Here is a 15,526-nt window from a genome sequence, read left to right as displayed (position 1 = left end):
CTTGTGGGGCAACAGTCTAACAAAAACTGAGCTTAATATAGGCCAGCTTTAAAAAGTGGGAACCCCTACAACTGATCCCCAGGACTGCCATGGTTCAGTGCAGGGGCTGAGGGAAATCAATCCCTATTTCCCATTCCCTGACTCCAAAAGGGGCCAAGGTAAAAAATGAGAAACCAGCAACCCTGCAAGACACACCTTTATAGCAGCCATTCTATTATTACTACACATTAGGATTAAGTTCCTATGACAGAACCAAACCCTCTTGCTCACTGAGGATCCAAAACTGGGACAAGTGGCTGAAGCACCACAGGGCTGTGCTGCCAGAGACCTCAGCCCCTGGAAAACAGAGCAGGCAGGAACCTCATGGAAGGGACATCCTTCCCAGAAACTGCCCCAAGGATAATGCCAGGCTGGAAAAAGCAGTTTAGGTGTGCAAGATCATTGTTATTTTGAAGCATTATCAGCTACAAGTCCCAGCTAGAGCTCTACCAGATCAAAGCAACCACCTTGAACAAGAATCAGATTCATAAAATGGCAGTAAGTGCATACCTTGAGTTAAGAAACAATTTATTGTCAGTGTTGTGTGAACAAAGCTCTCATCTGACTTTGCATCTCATCCCTTCACAATGCAAAATGAACCCAAACAACATTTTCAGGGATGTGTTTCTAGAACACTTCAGAATAAAACAAGGAATGGATTCTGTGATTCCTGGTAAGCAAGAATAAAACCAAATTCTTACAGGATTGATCCCAGCTCCCTAGAAGGAGGAATGCCAGCACAAAAGTCTGACTATTTAATTACTGAGCTTATTGAAAAGGGCTATTTTTTAATTTATTTCACAGCACACATCAGTTAACTCATTAAGGAGTTCTAGTTGGCTGCTTGCAGTCTGATGGAGATACACTCCTAATTAAACAAAGTAATATCTTCTGATGATTAATATTAAACACAAGACATTACCTAACAAAAAACTTCTTTCAAGCCCTCATTTTGTATCTGAAAACGTTTAGATAAAAAAATTAAGTATATTTTAAGCTCTTAGCAGGGATAACAATTTTTAAATGGGGAACACAAATACATATTTTAAATAGAATGAAGGTGCAGAACTTTATGTACTTCCAAGACTGGAAAATTGAAAGAAAAAAACCACAGGCTTTTTCAAAGTAAGAGTACAAGGGAAATAAAAGTACTCAAAATAAAATTAACCAGCTGCCTCTACCTAAAAAGCAGTGGGGAACAACTGACATTTGCTGCTGTGCAATTCTTCCCTCTGTTGTCAAACTGTGCAACTACAGCACTAACAGTGAAGCACAGGAAACCCTGCAAATAGATTTGATATTGGCTTTGCAGTGACATTTCCTAGGACTAGGTTTGGGCTTCTTTCCTCATCTTTTAAAAAATATTGTAGAAAAAAGTTCTAAAGAAAAACATGAAGGCACAAAATTTAACTGTGGATATAAATTGACAAGCAATGTCTATTGCTCAGTGTTAATTGCCAATTAATTTGTCCACAGAAGATACTCCCCAATACCATAACGAGGTCTGCAGAACTCCCCAGAAAGGATGAGACCTTGGTGCTGAAAAATGTAACTTGGAAAAGAAGGGGAAATAGGAGGAGGCACAATTCCTTTCCAAATGCCAACACAGTTGGTTTCCACCAGTGAAGGGCACTAAGATGGCCACAAAAATGACTCCCCCTTCATTTGGACTCCAAATGCACTTCCAAAGCTGGCTTTTATGTGATCCAGCCCTAATGAAATCTGCTCCTATCCTGAGCACAGAGGTAATTTGCTATTGCTGCAAATCACTTCTCAGAGATTAATACAACTTGTTTACAGGCCAATTACCCAGCCTGCCAGCTGGACACTACCAGAATGGCCAGTTTTTGTTTTGTTCTTTTAATGTTGTGCTGAGCACACAAGTGAGCATTCTTTCAAAACCAACTCATGAATTACAAGGGGGAAATTGATACTGGCATTTCAGATAGACTGGACTTGATAAAGAAATTACATCTAAAAGTAGAACACATTTTTTGGGAGACTAAATTCCAAAGTACACTTTGATAGTACGTTGCTTGACATCTGTTATTTAATTTCCTACAAATAGGTACATTGAAACAATTTACATGCTTCAGAAAGCAATTTTAAAACATACATTGGATGTTAAGTGGCCCTTCTTTTTATTATGAATAAGCTGCTGCATACAATTGAAGTTGGAAAATGAAAAGAGTATCCTTAACAATATCGAGGTATTAAATGCTTTGACCCCTTGCAGTTATTGCAAAATATTAAATGGCCAGAAGATAGCTTTTAAAATTTTAATTTAAGGCTGATTAGCACTTGGGAAATCATCTCCCCATCCTTTTCTTTCCAACAGACACTAAAATTAACTACAAAGCCTGTGAAGAAAAAGCACAATTAAGACAGCAACAATGACCAAGGAAGTTCAGTATCAGTGGAGAACCAACAAGGGAACAAATGCCCCACAGAGCAGCAGCACTTCCTGCAGCACAGCTGGGTGAACATTCCCTCCCCAGGGCCTTGGAAGGGGCAGCTGAGTCCCACCTGCACTGCACACACCCCAGAGCTCCCTCATGCCTCAGCTCCTGGGTGTTCACCTTCAAATCCTCTGCTAGAATGGCTCTGTGGCACTGCAAGGTGACAAGTGACACCTCCAAGGACAATGCCACAAACACAGCAGTGCCAACGGCTCCTCTGGAGCGAGCCTCTGACTCACAAGGCTGATTTCATGTGCAATTTATCAGATGTACTTGAAAATAACAAAATATCCCAGGTGTTACTCAGGAAATGGTCACAAAGTCCAGTCAGTGACCGTGTCCTGGTTCTGAGCATCTCTGGGCACATCAGTGACCACAAGCTGCTGATGTCCTTCCCTGCTCTCCTCCTGTGCTGACACCTGGGCTGCTTGCAGGGCTGGCCCAGACACAGCAGAAACTGCTGCTCGATTTGCTGCTCTGATTTGAAAGAATGTTATGAGAAGGGCCACAGGACAACTGGTGGTGAGCCCATGCTTCTGAAGGTGATGAAGATTTTTGTTTAGGAAAGCAGAAAAGGTTCATCTTTTCCCTGCTCTAGCTGGGCCCTCTAAGCCATTTTCAATTCACAGCCTTTCGTGATGTGCAGTTGGCTCCTCTGGTTACAAAGTCAGTGGTCACATGAACTCCAAAACCAAACTTGCATTGCATGGTTAATAGAAGTCCAAAGGCTTCTTTTGATGATTGCATCATTAATTCTCCCAAAATAAAAATCACTTTCATTAAAAGATTTACTACAGTGAAAAGAGAATTTAATGTTCTATTAGCATCATTTAGGAGCTGCATTAAAATGTTTGATCAAGCTGAAAGAGTACTGAGCCAGTACTTATTTAAAACATTTCATTCTTTAATTTAGCTAACTTAGGACTGAAGTACAGCAAAATGAAGTTCTGAACATTTAAGCAATCTGTAGCATCTGCATCAACTTTCAGGCCACTGTTTCATCCTTAAACAAACTTCTGTGTCTTAGTACACCCATGAAACAATACTTTCCATTATAAATAAAAGCCTGATAACAGAAAGCCTCTGTCTTTTATTCACCCTGGGGTCACTGAAGAAAGCAACCAAAACAGTGAGGAGCAACCCAATGGAGTTTGCTGCAGGACTTTGGCTCTGCTGTATCTCATCAGCAGCCTACATGATTTAAGACTTGCTGGGAGCTTTACCCTAGACCTGACAGCTCACAGAAATTTCCAAGAAAATGTTCATCCTTTGAGCACATGCAGTTCATACCTGTGGGTAACTGAAAGGGAGGAGAAGTTCAGTTCTTGTGACTGAGTGAGACAGCACTCAGAAGGAACTGAATCCACATTGTTCAAGTGTCACCACTTAAAACTTGTTCAGATCTAGTTTTCACCAGGTCTTTTTATCTTAAAAAGCAAATTATGATATGTCTATTGAAAAGGTCAAAGGAAAAATAAAAAGCTAGCTAGTGACAAATCCCTGAGAAAATATTAGAGAAGATTTTGCTTGAAGAGTGCCACTTCCCTGGCTTCTTGTCCTTTAGAAAATGGTTAACTGATTTATCTTATCCTAGGCCAAACATGATTTTTAAATAATTTTAGCATATTTGATCAATTGTCTTTATCTAAGTTGAAGTCCTAGTCTCGTCTCCATGCACTGAAACATTCCACTGGCTGGGACCTGTCCCACCCACCCATTTCCCCCTCACTGCAGAGTTACCAGGACAATTCTACTTGCACTGCAAAGTGCTACTGCACGTGAAGCTGATCATCACAGAACCACCCAAAGTTTCCAGAACATGTGCTGGGAATGAAATTGAAATGAAAGTTCAGTAACTTTGTATCAGAGTTGACAAAGTGAAGAACAGGGAGTCTTGTGCCACTCACAGGGCACCTGCACTGCCTTACTGAAGAGCACTAGAAAAGAATCTAAATTATTGGAAGAAGCAGAGAATAGCACTAGCAGCAGTAGTAATTTACTGTAAAAATAAAGGCCATACTAAAATCCTGGAGTACTGCCTTGAAATAGCTTCTGGTTTCCTTTTAAACTCATCCCCAGCTAACAATTCAAGGACAAGCCCCAAGAGATGCAGGAGAAACAGCAAAGGAACTCGAGTTACAAATGAGGCACTTTCTGGTCAATATTGAGCAGCTCAGTTTTGCCTTTTTCCCCTCCCATGGCAGGCAGCTCGCTCCCCGTGTGGCTCCAGAATGAACTGCACACTCTGCTCACCCTCTGTCTGCCAGTGCTCAGGGCTCCCCAGCCTGTCCTGGAGCCACCCTGGCACCGAGCCTCAGGTTTGCTGCTTTTTGCTCGATTCACCCCCCACACCTGTACTACTGCAGGCCCTCAGAGCTCCAGCTGCTATCAGAGCCTCCCAAGGTTGGCTCCTGGTGCTCCCCACTCCAAATGAGCAGCACAATCTCCCACACAATCTGCCTTCTCACAGTAACCCCAAAATCCAGGAGATCAATGCTGAAAAGCCCACATACCTGCCCTGCAGGCCTCTGCTCAGTCAATTCTGTGGCTCAGTTCAACATAAAAAAATCAGAACTTGCATAGAGAAACTCATTTCCAAAAGTATTACAGAGCACCCAAGTATAATAATGTACCATGAACCTTGGCTGTATAAATGAGGAGTTTCATATTAAGCAGCTCTTCCAAGCTACTGAAACACACAGGCCTACCTGGGGTTGAGCAGGCCCACAAATATTCACTAATTCTAGCAAAATCAAAAAGCTTCACCACCTCCTTGCCCATTTTGTTACCCAAGTGCCTGAACATCAAGAGTGGATTTACCAATTTATAAGATATGAGACATAACCCAGGGAGAGGAACCAGACATTACATCAAAGAGAAGCTTTCTGAAAGCAGGTGACATCCTTTCTGCATTTAATATACTACATCCTGAGTAACAGCTAGGAGAGGGGAAGTGCAATAAAGGAAAAAGAGCACAGATTATTTGCTATGACACCTTAAAAACCAGCCCATGCAGTCCTTAGTCCATTGTAGTTTTGGTCTGTAGTTTATAAATTGTAACACAAACATCTGCTAAGACACCCAGCACCTTTAATTAAGAACAGATCTCAAATCCTACAATCAGACTTGTGCTTTATCATTTTATGCCTGAATTATAAAAAGCAAGGTCCAGCCCTTTATTCTTCATTGGATGTTTCATAGCTAAGAAAACTGTTAAGATTATTTAGAATTAGAAATCATGAAATTATTATAAGCAAACCAGACCTTGAACTACAATTCTGTTCTCAGTAACTTATGCTGCCTCACAATCTGTCTCTTTTTCAAATATGTCACATATAACATAAACGTGGTGCAATTAAGACAGAGGAAGAAATTTCAGGTATTCTTGAGAAACTATGACACAGCTATTTTTAAATCCTAAGCAGAAATATCTTACATTAAAATAGTACAGTCCCTCCCTCCCCCCCAGTTCAATTACTAAAATCCAGGAGAGGGTTACTAGCAGTTTCAAAATTGCCTAATTATCCAGTGCAATCCAATCTGCATCTTCAGAACAGTCTCTATGGTGGCAATAGTTCTTTTCTTCATTGGGGGATTAAATTGGTTCACGTGCTCTGAATAACCTAATCACTGCTGCCAATACAGTAACAAATGAAGGGAAAAACCTGCCTTATGAGCTAGAAAAATATTTACAGGCCACACCACTCCAGCAAGAAGCCTTTTAAAGCTATTTCACAGTATCAGGCAGGACATAAGGCAAAATCAAATATCTATCCCTAAACCAAAAAGCCCACAACAACAATTAGGTTACTACGATAGCTTTACTCAAGACTATGATGAAATTTTCAAGAAAGATGGCTTGGGGGGAAAATGAAGTCCAAACACCTAATGCTAAAATACTGAGCAGATAAACAAAGAGCACAGGAGACATGCACAACACAGTGTAATCATTACCAAAAAAATAAGGCAGCAAAATCAGCCAGAAATATTAGATAATAAAAACTATCACACTAACATAATGAGTGCTAAAACATTTAAAACATATTAATTCTCTTCTGTTAATTAATTAAAGGTTTCATAGTCTGCATTCTCCTATTTCATGAAGCCAACAGCAAAACAACCCTAAAATTTGCTGGCACTAGCTATCCAAACCCAAGATGAATTTTAATATTAAATACACAGATCTATTTGTAAAGCAGAAGTGAACTAGCACAGTTCATTCTGACAATATTAGAAACTAAGTAACCCTTAATTCAAAACAAGTATTTCACAATTAAAACCAGCCATCTATAACAATCCACTAAGCAGAATTCAACAAAAAGGCCTCAGAAAATGATGCTCCTAACTGGTTAGCCTTTACATCAGCAATCCTACAATAAACAGGCCCTGAGCACATACCGTCAGGGTTTTTGGGATACATTTCCTTCATTAATCTCCAATATTAGCAGCAGCAGCATCACTCACTCTTCCATTCCTCTCCTCCTAAAATACATTCCCCAGGAGTCCTTTCAATGCAATTTTATCAGTATTTCCAGGAGGTCTCTCAGCCACATCCCTACGCACAGAGGCAGCAGGGATCTCTGCATTTGTAACAATCCATGGCTGCAAAGGAGGGTGGCAGGCACAGCGACTGTACCATAACCAAAATGCTGAGTTCTCCTCTCTCCTGCAGCACACGTACACACAGCCCGCGTCAGTGCCCGCCGCTCACAACAGCAACCACAATGATGACACAAAATCTACAGAAAAAGCATGCATTACTCACTGGGTTTTATTCTTTAGCCTCTTCAGCATGGAATTCTTTACAATGTAGTAGGTATGAAATGAAACATTTTCCCTTTATTCCACGGATGCCGCTGTGTGAATACCATTAGACACCAAGGACAATAGGCAGGATCAGCTCGAACATTAAGAGCAAATATTTAATGGAAGACTGGTTACCCCCGTCTCTCCCTTTCACATCTCTGCCTCATGTATCCAGGCACGGGTGGTACTGGCTCCCTTGAGAGGCTGTAGCTAGCAGCTGAGGCACAACTAAAACATGGCATGGATGTCAAGGAGCTGATGTCACCAAAACAAGTATTCCTCTGAAAAAGCCGGCAATTCCGTTAGGGAAGCGCTACAAATCGATGGGAATTGTTCAGCTGGACGTGCTGCGTTACACAATGCACTGCAGCACCAAGAGTGATAAATCAGATCAAGATCTGTCAGGGTAAATAAGCTGAGACTCCAATAACTAAGTTATAAAGCTGCCAATCAGCAGCTGGGATCCACAGACGCTGTCAGGAGCGCTGGCACCTCGAGGCACAGGAGAGAACACACTGAACGCCTCTGAAACAACCTTGTTTATTCCATCCCTGAAAAAACTGCCCATCTACTGAGAAAGTAAAAGTGAAATGCAGGACTGGTCTAAAAGTCTGCCATCTTTATCAGGAAACACTGATCGAGCACCCAAGGCTCCAGTCCAGCAGATGCTGGGAACACCCGGGAGAGGTCACATTCATGTCTGGGAAGGGATGGGAGCTGTTTCAGCAAGGCTGATGGGAGATGGTCACATTCATGTCTGGGAGATGTTTGTCACCTCCCAGCAGCACTGCCAGCTCAGGGAGAGGGGCTGCTTGGAACCACAGCTGTGCACTCACACTGCGAGCTGGGGCTGGCCTTCAGCAACAGCACAGAAATTCAGCAGCAAAGGAAGACAGAGACAACACAAATGCAGGTGCTGGAGACTGTGCAAATTCTGTCTCACAGACAGCACCACATCAGTGTAAGAACAAAGGTTCTTCAAGCACAGAAATAGCTTTCCTTAAGTCATGCAAATGGCATTGAAATGTTAGGCATGTGGTTTATTTCATTAATGCATTACAGCTTTTATTTCAAGCTTTGCTGGCTGGTACAATCTCAAAACCATATCAATTTAACAAAGGTGAGGATAGGTAGCAACTCTATTATTAAATTTCAACATAAATGCAAACCCTCCAGTCTGTATTCCTGCACTCTTCTTCCAAAGTATTATTGTTCTGAAGGAGCTGGAGAGAGAAAGCCTACAATCCTACAGAAATAGAGATTTGCACTTCAGAAGACCACAAACTATTGGAAAGAGCCACTCCATGACCTAACATGAAGACATCTGAGCAACAGATTGGAAATGCAATTATTATTTCACAATTGAACAGTTTTATTTAAAAACTCCATTTCAAACTGTCTGTAGTTCTGTAACAAACCAGCAATCCACACTTAGAACTACTAATTTAAGTAGAAGCTCATTTTGGATAGACCAACTACTTCACTGTTTATTTGTCTCTGGAAAAAACCTGAGGCAAACCCATAATCTCCTTTATAGTGCAAACATGATGCTCCAGAAAACATATCCATAGATCACATAATATTCTCACTTTTAAAGGGATTTCCTATGAATATAACTACTACTTTATTTAGTGATAAAGACTAAATAAGAAATTGAAACAGGATTAATATTTTCTGAAGCAAAGCAAATATTTCAGTCCTGACAAAATAAATAGTTCCTTAAATAAACTGTATCACCAACACCAGTAACATTTCCTTACAGTCCAAGTGCAATGCAGATGTCTGCTGTGGGCCTTTGGCTAACAAGCAACAGTACTCAATGTATTAGTCTATGCTAAATTCCAATTTAAATACAATTTAATAGTTATACCTAGGCCACGAGGCCCAATTTCCATGCAGGCCCCACAGATGCAAAGGGTAATGTGCATCACATTAATTCATGAAACCATGAGAAACCTGACCAGAGATCCCTTGTCAAGCACATCCAACTAAACAGGATTTTTGAACAATCTGAGTTGATTCAACGTGACCTGTAAAACCATACAGGGAGAAAAAGCCTACAGACACCAGAACCAGGTCAGCTGAGCCACACTCAGCTGTGCTTTCTGCAGCTCCTCTCGTGGCTTGAGAGAACTCAAACTTCAAACAAATTAACACAAAAAACTTTCCTATTACAATATCTACACCTTTAATGAGTTCATTAAATTAGGTGGCTCAGGGATAATTTCTTTGACTCTCCTAATCATAGTAGAAGAGCCTTTATCTGCTGCCCTTGTTCAGAAAATTAGAGGAACTAATGTTGTACATTTACTTTCTTTTTTTCTTTTCTAAAAGACAATTTTAATAACCTAATCAACATGAAAACTTACCTGGTTTTTACAGTCAACCTTTCATCTACTGTGGTTGATGTAGTTAAATGTAGAAAATCATATTTGAACTCCAACTTTCTGGTATTTATTTCACCTGTCTACATCTCATAGAAGTTCTCAATAACTTATTGATAAGATAACTTATTAGCATATTAGGATAATTTCTCTGATTCAAAACAGCATTCACAACTATTAGCACTGCACTACTCCTCTTTAGCCAGTCTCAGGGTAAATCCTGATGAACCAAGTACTTTTCTCCTAGTATGCATTACTTGCTCTTATCAGCAATTAGTTTTATATCTCCTCTCATATTTCTCAAAGAGAAGAGCAAAGGTCCTTCAAATTCCTCAGTTAGCTTTTTTTAATACTCCTGTGAGCAGCCAAGCATCATCTGGTACCTTTGGCACCCAATTATTCCCATTTCTTTCCTTAACATTTACCAAGATATGAACTAAAGTCCTGATGCCATCCCTCTGTAATGAGAGCTGACTGTACAGCTATTTAATCCTTTTATCCCTGTGCAGTTCAGGTTATTACAAATACAGGTAAACCATATCAATTATGTGTCCTTCCTCTGGAGGTTTATCTACCTCTCACAGGATTATTTTTATAGAGATTAATAACCTTTTTATTAAAATGGCTGTATCTCCCTCTTCAGCACATCATTTCTTTTCCCTGAAAGTTAAAAAACCAGAAGAACCACAAAAAAGGGAAAGGCCTACATTCAAACAGGCATCTTAAATCCTGTTGTCTCTTCCTCCAAATGTATCAACAGCAAAAACCAGCATTAATCCCCAGAAACATTAAAACATTGCTACAACACTGATTTATGCAATTTGTCTGTTGACGAAATGTAAAACATTTTGCATTCTTTTAAGAAAACAAAACAGAAACACACATATGTAGCACTAATTAAGAAAATCCTTTAATATATTTCTTTTCCATGTGACCAAAAAAAAAAAAGTTTAGCTAGAATTGGAGAACATTTTAGTACTCACGGTCTTCTCCTGGACAAGGCATGCCGGGTTTCTCTGGAGTACTTGGGAAAACTACAACAAAAACATTACATTTTTAAGGTAAAAGATTCTCAGTAGCACTTCCTCCTTGATTCTTGAATATATTTACACACAAACAGTTTTTGGAAGCCTTGAAATAATTCTACATGAGAAATAATGCAGCCAGAATTTGGTTCTAGACTGGCAGGAGCTTATCCTGGAGTAAAGCATGAACAGATCTGTGCAGTGCTGAACTCAAAGCTCCTGCACAGTTTCAGCTTTGAGCTCCAGTTCCTTCCTCAACACCAAACTCCAGGGCAGAGCTACACAAAGGACACTTGACAGGCAAGGGAGGCACCCCAGGCTCCTCTGAAGCAGCTGCTGGCAGTGTCAGCCCCGCAGGGAGGGATCCTGAGCTCTCAGTACTTGCCATGAATGATCAGCCCCTGGTCCCTGTTCTGGCAGTACAGCCGGAACGCCTCCTCCAGCTCCATCTGAGATGAGATGGTGCAGGGGTCACCTACCAAAAAAGCAACACACAGGCAAATTGACCACTGAAGAAGTGCAATTAGTAAAAAATGTACCAGCTTCTGGTATTGCCTTTTGTTCCATCACTTGATATTAAGCTGGCATTTTGATCAAAGCCAAAATGCAACAACACAATTATTCCTTCCAATTTTATCAAAATTGAGTAGACTGAACTATCCTATAGGATAGTTAGAGAATAAAAGTGAACAGATATCCCTAAAGATCCCCCCCATTTTCTTGATGTCTGCTTGTGGTCACATTAGCAGCATTACCTTGGGAGGGTTATTTTTGTTAAAACTGGATAATTAATCCATCAATCCACTTAAGCAGACACATGTGAAGTACAGTACATCCCAATGCACTGAGAGCAGCACAGAAGCAAGGGTGTCACTCTGAACCCTGGCCCTCTGTGGGGCAGCCACCCTCCTGCAGCACACCTTGGCTGACACTGGACCTTATGATATCCAGGCCAAGTGATGACACCAGGGTCAAGCAACACTTAAACTTGAATTTGTTATTTTTAAAAAATGTTCTTATTTTGGAAAATTATGAATCCAGGGCCCAGCTACCTCTCTTTGTAGGCTGCTGCTGTTGATGATCTATAAACGCAGCAATAATGCAACATGAAAGACAAAAGAATTATTTGTACTGCAAATCAACAATCCATATTCCTTGTATGTTTACAGGATTTTATCATGAGTGAGCTATTCATAGTTCAAACCTTTTGGATCTTGTCAAAAACAAAGAAACACTATAAAAGCCCAACAGAAAATCTATTTTCTTCATCTCTTGGTAGGTTTTGTTTATTCATTAAGCCATGGGCAATTGTTTGCTTTTAGTTAGTTCAAAGAGAACATCTGTTTGTGCAATCAGTCAAATGAACTTAAATTCCATGTGGCAATAAGTGGAAACACTTGCATGCAGAAATAGGAAAACTCACAAAACCCAGGAGGATCAGTAACAGCCAACACAGCAGATTGGCTGAAACTCAAGCACTCAGACCCAGGAATCACAGAAAGGTTGTACAGGTATTTAACCAAGACTAGAGGAAAATACTTACTAGAACAGAGATTAAATAAATTCTTTTCATTTTAAGTAAACTTCAAAAAGCCAATGCAACAGAGAGCCCAACAAAGAAACATTTAACAGGGCTCCTGTCTTAGAATCCTCCAGCTCAAAACTCAGGGGGTTTTCTTCTTCCCTGCAATAATCTCCCTTTATTAGCAGGCATGCAGTTCAACCAGCTAAGCACAGGCAATGTAATTATCTTCCATGTCCTTCTCATCAGGTTACTTCTTATTACACCACCATTAAACTGAGGGTGGTGCAGTTGCCTCTGTCCTTCTTGGCATTCAAAATATAAAGAGTAAAATTTAGAAGTTTTAATACTACTTGTCCTTGGTATCTTAAAAAGGGCTGAGTTGTCTTTGACTACCTCCTTCCAAGGTTAGTACTTCAAAATTCCATTTACTCAAACAACACTATCAGCTAAGAGAGCTATTAAAAAACCAAACCACACCATTAAAAGTATTAGCCAAACCAGTCTGGTATTTTTCCACCTTTCTGTATTCAGTTCTAGTTCTTCAGGCCCAGACTTTGACAAGGTGCTTCTGCAGAAGTGAATTCAGGCCCTACTGCAATCAACCCTTCAGAGCTTCCTGCTCTGGGACAGGGCTCTGTAGTCAGGTATTTAGAAACAGAAAGCCTCCACAGTATGAGATTTGTTTATAGAAGTATATATATATATTTATACCCCAATACCTTCATCATCAATCCACTTGAGGGTGATGGGCTGCTCCTGCTGCAAGTTACACATCTCGTGCACCTCATCACAGAGCTCAGCATAGCTCATGGATGCATCCAAGTTGGTTATCAGGATGTCCCTGCAGAAGATGAAAACATCAGCTTTTATCAGAAAATACCTGCATATTCCAGCAGTTCCACCTATGGACAGCGAGCTGCAGAGTGATACAGAATGAGCATTCCTCATAGAAAACACTCCCACTGTGCCAGCAGGATTACACCTCACAGTGCTTACCTTAAAAATACTTCAGTGTGGAGGAAATAAATGTGGTAATTACCAGTCTTTAATGCATGTTTACTCGGGTGAGCCAAGCTCCCTTATTATAATGATCAGTGCTTGAAGTGTTGTTAAAAAAACAAACCAGAAGCTTTCATAATAATTTTTTTTTTAAATCCAGGTGCTTCTTCCATCAGGAGATAAATAAAATCTCAATTCTTGTAAAACCCTTTAAAACAGAGGCTTTACCTCACATCCACTATATCGTTTGAGATGAAGCTTTGATTAGGTGAATTCTCAGAAGATGTAATTACAGGAAAATTCAGGTAAAATCTTACTCAAATTCTGCATCTTGCACTCTACCTTTGTAGTGTCTAGAGAACATGAATCCAGTACTGAACTCTCTATGTAAACTATACATTATCTCAGGAATTTGTGACAATAACTTTTGATATAATGGAAATCCACAAGTCCTGTCAAAGCAGGTCAAATACTGAAAAAGGAAAAAAGATTATGCAAAACAAAATCTGATTATTTTGAAACAAGACTTTCTACTACTTTTAAAATATTTTTCAAATAATTGACTCTGGGAAATCAATTAATAAACAAGTGCAAAAAGAAACAGGAGATGAATTTAAATCATTCCACTGCCTTCAAAACTTTCCAGAGGACAATTAGGAAACAGTTTTGTAGTTAATGGCTACTGGCATGTGTAATTCTTTCCCCTCTTAGTGTAATACAGCAAATATATCAGAAGTTGTCCAACATGACTGAGATGATTTGCCTGTTTCCATACTATGTGAGAAGTCATTTTAGAAAAAATGTTATACAACATATTCTGCCTACTCATGTCTTTCAGCAGCAGTTGAACAGTACAACACTGAAATAAGAAACTTAAACTCTACAACTCTCATTTGAAATGATATGCATTAATGACTTGCCATTTTGCCTTTGCTGAGAAAAATTCCTATAAGCAAAGCTGTAAAACAATCATCTTAAAGAACTGGACTGTTTCAAATTCAGATTAAAGCACTGCTACCTTTTCAAGTGTATCTTTAATCTATACTTTGTGGCGCTCTCAAAGAGCAGCAACTTCATAATTCTTCAGAACAGCAAAAGAAATACATATGCTGCCTGCCAACCTGTGCATCCACACCATCCACAACACTGAGCTGCCAGGTGAGGCTGAGTTTAAGAACATTTCCCTGTCAAAGAACTCATGTTTTATGCATTTATGAATGCAAGAGACCAAACTGGTTCTCACAGCAATGTTTGAGGGCTGGTACAATGCCTTGCCCCAAGACAAGGGCACCAGCAGATGCATTTATTTAATGCTCATTATTTAAAAGCTCATTATTTAATGCACTGCCACCACGAGCCACTCATGAAATCAGGCAGCTGTAGATCTGTGGTAACCATGGACAATCAGACTTGCACTTTTGATTTAAATATCTAAATAAAATTCAAAAACTGAAAATACACTGTAAGACAGCACTACTACACACACTATAAACTCCAAATGAAACTGGCAACTACTAATCAGCCTCGAATTGTTCAAATTGTTATAACAGATGTCATATTAAAAGTAAATGAATGAACTTCATATCCATGATGCCCATGTTCCTTTGAGATTTACTGTATTTAATCTTAACATCTCTACAGCCACATCAGGCAATCAGGGCACAGGGAAGTGAAAGCCATTCCTTGTTTAAACAATCCCACAGGACACTTTAAAAAGAATTTGAAACTGGACACTCCACAGTGATATGAAGAGCTAATGATCAGTAAGCTCTGTGTGAGCAGTTAGAGCAAGAGAAATAATTGCAGTGACAATCAAAGGTGTCACCTCTCAGAGCCAAGATAACCCGGCACAGCAGAGTGCACCCTGCTCTGCTCCAGTGATCCCAAGTAACCAGGTATCAACTGAGGCAAGTTCTGTCGTTCTTGCTTCATCATTGCAGTTACTTCGTCTTTCTTTTGTAACCTACTCTGGCAGTGATTTCTACTGTGCTATGTTAGGAACTCTGTCACACCCAGAAACAGGAATACCTGAGATACTCAGCCTCCAGAGATCCACTCAACACTCACATGTTCCAAACTTCCTCATGCTCACATTTCTAGCAGGCATTTCAACATGGCATCTGCACTATCATTTTCATTTCAGCAGTTACTCCCTGATTCTGAAGTTGCCCAGCATCAATGATTTCCTGCAGTCTGGGAAATTTGTTCAAAAGCTGAGTGCAGTGGAGACACTGAGATGATCAGTTATAGAGGCTGTAATGCCAAAAAGAGTCAGTTTTACCTCCCACA

At 40.0% G+C, this 15,526-nt stretch overlaps 1 protein-coding gene across 2 annotated transcripts in view; it reads right to left on the bottom strand.

Annotated features, from left to right (window-relative positions):
* The window catches only part of PRKCZ (protein kinase C zeta), a 41,902-nt gene that overhangs the window by 24,076 nt on the left and 2,300 nt on the right, over positions 1-15,526 (bottom strand). Inside the window, exons 3-5 of one of the 2 annotated variants that reach the window (XM_036396197.2) lie at positions 12,958-13,079; positions 11,099-11,188; positions 10,672-10,722 (exon numbers count right to left, since the gene is read on the bottom strand). In XM_036396197.2, coding sequence (XP_036252090.1) covers positions 10,672-10,722; positions 11,099-11,188; positions 12,958-13,079 — 263 coding nt within the window. Of the gene's footprint in view, positions 1-6,896; positions 7,101-10,671; positions 10,723-11,098; positions 11,189-12,957; positions 13,080-15,526 lie in introns of those variants that run through there. The other variant, XM_036396198.2, reaches the window with a different exon arrangement.

Source organism: Molothrus ater, chromosome 23 (genome assembly GCF_012460135.2).
Source record: "Molothrus ater isolate BHLD 08-10-18 breed brown headed cowbird chromosome 23, BPBGC_Mater_1.1, whole genome shotgun sequence".
NCBI lineage: Eukaryota > Metazoa > Chordata > Aves > Passeriformes > Icteridae > Molothrus > Molothrus ater.
The sequence above is the reverse complement of the archived record's forward strand: the minus strand, read 5'-3'. Positions and strand labels throughout refer to the sequence as shown.